This window comes from Alosa alosa, chromosome 7, assembly GCF_017589495.1.
Source record: "Alosa alosa isolate M-15738 ecotype Scorff River chromosome 7, AALO_Geno_1.1, whole genome shotgun sequence".
In the NCBI taxonomy this organism is placed as follows: Eukaryota; Metazoa; Chordata; class Actinopteri; order Clupeiformes; family Clupeidae; genus Alosa; species Alosa alosa.
The window spans coordinates 28325463-28331462 of NC_063195.1; the positions used below are offsets into that span (position 1 = coordinate 28325463).

Consider the following 6000-nt stretch of genomic DNA (forward strand, 5'->3'; position numbering starts at 1 on the left):
TAGAATCTCATTGGTGTGTTGGTGTGAGTGTAGTTTGCGTGCTGCTATATAGATGAAGAAAAAGAAAGGAAAGCAAAAAAAAAACCCATACATAGTTATTTAATAACTTTTTTTTTGTACTTCCCCTAGTGGGGTTACAATTTTATTCAACATTGGGGCGTAATGCATCCAAGTTTAGGATCATTCAATTTTGGCACCTTTTTGAAGAAGATGGCATAGCTTTTTTTTCCCATTGTTTTTCATTTGTGAACCTCATTGAAACAACACAATGTAACGAAAAACAAACGACGATGAAAAAGAGGAATAAGGCTGAGTGTGACGTCCAAAAATGAAACACAGAAGTACATTTACAAAGAAAAGGACGTTGTTCTCTTTTTCTTTTTGTTTCTGTTAAAAAAGGCCTTTGTTTGTTCGTTTGTTAAGATTGATCATCACCCCCACCCCAAGCATAAAATAAAGCCCCATTAACATCAAATCATCCCCTTGAAAAATTAAAATACAAAATGACAAAGAAAAAAAACACACAGCACAGGGACATTTTCCCACCTTTTGTGTTCTCTCTCTCTCTCTCTCTCTGAATCCCCCCCCCACCCACTATCTATAATTATCGCTTTTCAAAATGTACATTTCCAAACAGCAGGTTGGTTGTACATTGTTCCTTTCATTTTTTTTTTTTTGAGCATGCACGTAAATTTCTTTATCTGGAAGTCATTCATGTGGGATCTCTTTGCCCATTTACAGTTTTTATCCTCTTGCAGGTTGATCTGTTGTCGTCTGTCTGACTAGCTCTCTCGTCCTTGACCTTTGACCTGATCCCAAACCCTTCAGCTGCCGACCCGTCAATCCCCTCCATCCTCTCTCAGTGTTAGATGGTAGTTCAGGGTTCTACTGCTGACCAGTCGTTGTGCGACTCCGTGGAAGCCACTAGACAGCGCTCGTTGTTTCTGTTGAAGAGAGAAAAAGGGCAAGGCCTCCAGAACAGAACCGAACCGAAACAAAACAAAATGAAACCAAACTAATAACAAGTCAAAGGGCAGACGGATCCTGTAAAGAGCAAGACAAGGGATACTTTTTAAAAAGTCGTTCAGGTGACCACAGCTGGCGTCTTCCTCCTTCGTCCAGTCAAAAAAAAAAAAAAAAAAGCTGAGTCACAATGACACCCTTCTGCCTTTGCTCTTTTGGTTTCCATGGCAACTTTATTAAGTTTTGATTAGTTTATTTTGTTTGTTTCTTCCAAAAATGTCTTCCTTTTCCCTAAAGTTTTACATCAGGGAGGGCCTGTGGTTGAATTTATTCACATCTATATATTTATATAGCCATATATAATCAGTTCATAATGGATCTTTTTTGTTTCGACAAAACTTGGTATAAGCTGGGCACAGTATTTAATGCCAATACCTTTAAACCATGTATAAAAGAATAAAATACACGGATGTCATCAAATGGAGTGAGATGATTGGAGGTTAAAGGTGGGGAGGACGAACAGAGATCCCTCCCACACCTAAGCAGCAGATGGCGACGAGTTTAAAAACAAAAACAAAAATCTAAATATTTTTTTTTTTTTATATTTTTCAAAACTCGCCACACGCATGGCCTATCCTCCTTATTTAGTCAGCAAGCCCTCTCCTCGCCTGGCTATCTCTTTCCACCACTTCACACACTGAGCTCATCAATGTTGGGCAGAGACGGTAGTGCCTTTTTTTTTCTGAATGATTATGATTTAATCACTGCAACTCTTGCGCCTCCCCGAACTCGGGGACTCATGGAAGCTATCAACACATCATCTACGTTTGCTTTCAACCTCGTATTCTCCCACTCTGTCTTTATGTCTCTTCCCTCCTTTCCTTCCTTATTTCTATCTCCTTCCTCCTGGCTGAGGGCATGTATGTATATGTGTGTGTGTGTGTGTGTGTGTGTGTGTGTGTGTGTGTGTGTGTGTGTGTGTGTGAGTGAGTGGAAGGGTTTGTATATGCGGGAGGCTCTTCTGGAAGAGGGTCGTGGGATGTCGTCGTGAGTGAGAGAGGAGGGGGGCGGGGCTCATACGGGGGTGGTGCGGCGGTTGGCCGCGTTGCCGTGGCCCGAGTCCTTCAGGTCCTTGGAGACGCAGTTGTGGACCTGCAGGAAGTTGTGGTCCCTCTCGGAGTTGTAGGTGGTGGTGGGGGTCCCGTGGGACGCCTTCAGGGTGTCCCCCCTCCTCCTCCTCCTCCTCCTCCTCCACCTCCACCACGGCTCAGTGTGTACATGGAGATCTCGGTGGAGGGCAGTGCGCCGAAGCCCTTGAGGCCGACGGGCGAGGTGTCGCGCGAGTGCGACGGGTCCGGTGGAGGAGGAGGAGCGCGAGCGCCGGCGGTACCGGTAGCGGTAGCTGGGGATGCGCGTGATGGCCGAGCCCTGCAGGTAGTCGGCGCCGCCCCCGCCCGGTCCGCCAGGCCCAGGCCGCCGTCCGATCCGCCCCGCGGCCCCTTGGCTCCGCGCCGCCTCCTGCCGCAGCTCGCGGTGCCGATCGATGAACATGTGCACGGCCAGCACGCCCACCATCTCCGCCATGATGAAGGAGAGCGCGCCGAAGTAGAAGGACCAGCCGTACGAGTAGCTGTTCTTCTTGCTGTCGCTCTTGGACGGGTCGCCCGCGTTGGCTGATATGTACACGATAATGCCGATGATGTTACTCAGGCCTGTATGGAGGATGGGAGAGGAAGAAGTCAAAGAAGAACAAAAGCAACAAAAAACAACAACGTTAAGAACAACAACCACGACAACCAGAGTGAGAATAAGAAGGAGAAGAAGAAGAAAAACAACAATAACAGTGAGATAAAAAAAGGAGGAGAAGAAAAAAAGAAGTAGAAGAACAACAACAACAAGAGTGAGAAGAAGAAGAAGAAGAAGAAGAAAAAAACAACAACAACAACAGTGAGATAAAAAAGGAGGAGAAGAAAAAAGAAGTAGAAGAACAACAACAACAAGAGTGAGAAGAAGAAGAAGAAGAAAAACAACAACAACAACAGTGAGATAAAAAAAGGAGGAGAAGAAAAAAAGAAGTAGAAGAACAACAACAACAAGAGTGAGAAGAAGAAGAAGAAGAAGAAGAAGAAAAACAACAACAACAACAGTGAGATAAAAAAAGGAGGAGAAGAAAAAAAGAAGTAGAAGAACAACAACAACAAGAGTGAGAAGAAGAAGAAGAAGAAGAAGAAGAAGAAGAAGAAGAAGGAGAAGGGAAACGATGGAAGAAAAGTGGGATGATGTAGATAGAGACATGAGGTGAAGGTTAGGACATCTAACAGGAAATCATTAAAGACAATTCAGAGGGGTTTTATTATCATGAGTCAAGAGTGTCTCTTGTAACTACTGGTTTTTGTCATCATCTCAATAGAGAGGAAACTGTCTCCTCTCTGGGGTCAAACTCAATGATGATCTCTAACAGGCAAATCACTCATCTCCTCCATCGCTCTCTACAAACCCCCTCTCTGATTCTCACATTTAAAATCACACTTCCACACATACACACAGAATCATCTTCTATTCAGTCATTCACAGAAGAAGAAGAAGAAGAAGAAGAAGAAGAAGAAGAATGTGCAAAAGCGTGTCGATGGATCAGAGAAAAGTATGTCAGGGACACCTTATTTTTAGAGATTAATCCCAATGGGTAGCTCTGGGCCCAGCAACAGGATCAGGACAGAGAGAGAGAGAGAGCAAGAGAGAGAGAGAGAGAGGGAGGGAAAAGTGAGTCTGGCACTTCTGACGAGTGAACACTACGGGGAAGATCCAGTCTCACCATGCTGAGCAGGCTGGCCTAGTATTTAAGCACTCAGGCTTGGCCTCTGCTGTGTCCTATTTCAGATATATGCACACACGCACGCACGCACACGCACGCACACACACAATCTCACAAGCACTCTATCTATTCTCTCTCTTTCTTTTTCTTTCTCACACACACATATACACACAAACACACAAAAGCGCACAAAGGCGCACATGAGCGTGCGTGCACACACACACACACACACACACACACACAGTCTCTCACATACAAACCCATGTTCACAACTAGGTGGGAGACTGCAGAGGGATGAGCTAACTGCTTACTGTAGAAGTGTGTAACTACAGTACTTACTTTGGAAAGAAAATAAACAGACGCCTCCGCTAACCACTTTCAATCATCATACAAACACACACAGATATGCCCCCCTCTCCCCACACACACGCACACAATCACACACACAATTACCAGTGTTGGGAGTAATGCGTTACAAAAAAAATGGGGTAATATTTTACTCGGTACAAACTTCAGTAACGCGCGTTACAATGCATTTTAACCAAAAATTAAGCAGTGTTTTGTTTTGATACATATTCGCAAACACCACCGCGAGAACAACAGAGGAGAAAAAATCTGCGCAAAATAGTTGAACGTTATCTCATGATACTGGTTGAAGATTGAAGACTGTGGCTGCAGCGGACTCTATTTGTGGGATGGCCATAAGCCTACGCTCAGAGACAAGGATATGAAGAACATAATAGTTAGTGCACTTTGTGCAAAACCGAAAGATCTACTATGCCTCGCGAAATAGCACATGTCATTTAATGAAACATCTAAAGTGGTGCCACGCTAATCTTTTTGATTCTTGATTAAACACAAACTTCTAGTGCATGTCAGCTTTGAGCTGTAAACTTGAATTCACAATTGAACTTAAAGAGAATAAAGGGATAGAAATGGAGAAAAAAGATTGTGTAGCCTGGCAGTGCCACCGCTCCCACCACGCGCATCACGCACTTTGCGTAGGGCACCAAAGGACAGAGGGGGCACCCACATGTAGCCTAACCAATGAATAGTAGCTTTACTGCACACTGCATTTCACTCTTCATCAATAACGTTTACAATGTCAGAATGCACTAACACCATGGTACATGCAAGTTTGATACTTTTTGGGTTCTTTCAATCTCCACCACGTAGTGCTAGAATGGAATTGGTGGGTCTTCAATAATTCGTTTTCCAAGCATTTACATGAATGCCGAGTTGACAAAAAAATAATCCATGATATGATACCAGGCCATTAAAACAAGAACACAGCATGAATGTTTAAAAACAGCTGGCAAAAAGGCATTAATGATCTTAAAGTGTAAATAGCATGAATGTTTAGGCCTTTATTTTAGGCCTTTTATTTTCTTCAGGTGTTTGAGTTATCATTTAAATGTCACTCACTCAAAACCACTCACTTAGGGCACCAAAATGGTCAGTAGGCCACCATCTTGACATGTCTTTATTAAAGGAACCGTATGTAAAAAATGTATTTCAATTAATCATAAATGGCCCTGATATGTCACTAGATATTAAGAAATCATGTTATTTCAAATACTTATATCACTGACAACAGTAGTCTGGCCAGGATATTGTCATTTAAAAAGTGGAGTTGCAGCCCTCAACTGATATTGATGTTGTCATGTTGTGTTTTGGCCTGATGCGCCACCCTCCACCTATCTACTAATCACAAAGTCAGTAGTGTTTCGGCATCCGTGTTGCCAGCTCTGCCAGTCAGAGGGGAGGGGAAAGTGATACATCGCTCTACAATAGTTTGAAAGTGATTGCAGTACCAGTTTTGGCCACAATCTTACATACAGTTTCTTTAAGCTTTGATTTACAATATAGTAGGCTCTCTATTGATTTTTAATGAGCAGGCCTAGGCCTTAGAGTTACAGTATTTATATCACAATTTACCAGACTTTGACCTTTTATCGGTTTTTAACAAAATTCTGACTATATGATTGAGCGTAATCAACTGGATTTAGAATGGCAAATCCACATTTCCAGATATTTTGGTGAAAGTAACTTAAAAGTAATGCAATAGTAGTGTAATGCCTTACAATTCAGAGACAGTAATATTATAATGTAACAAATTACTTTGAAATGACAGTAATAAGTAATGCATAATACATTTCGATTTTGAAGTAACTTGCCCAACACTGACAATTACATACTGTTTTTCTGTCTTACACTCCCCCCAC

At 42.7% G+C, this 6000-nt stretch overlaps 1 protein-coding gene across 1 annotated transcript in view; it reads right to left on the minus strand.

Moving 5' to 3' along the window:
* Window positions 1–678: 678 nt before the first annotated feature.
* Window positions 679–6000, minus strand: part of LOC125297043 (voltage-dependent calcium channel gamma-2 subunit-like) — a 58633-nt gene continuing 53311 nt past the window's right edge. Inside the window, 3 exon segments of the mRNA XM_048247188.1 lie at window positions 679–2190; window positions 2193–2319; window positions 2321–2675. Coding sequence (XP_048103145.1) covers window positions 2038–2190; window positions 2193–2319; window positions 2321–2675 — 635 coding nt within the window. The 3' untranslated portion in view covers window positions 679–2037.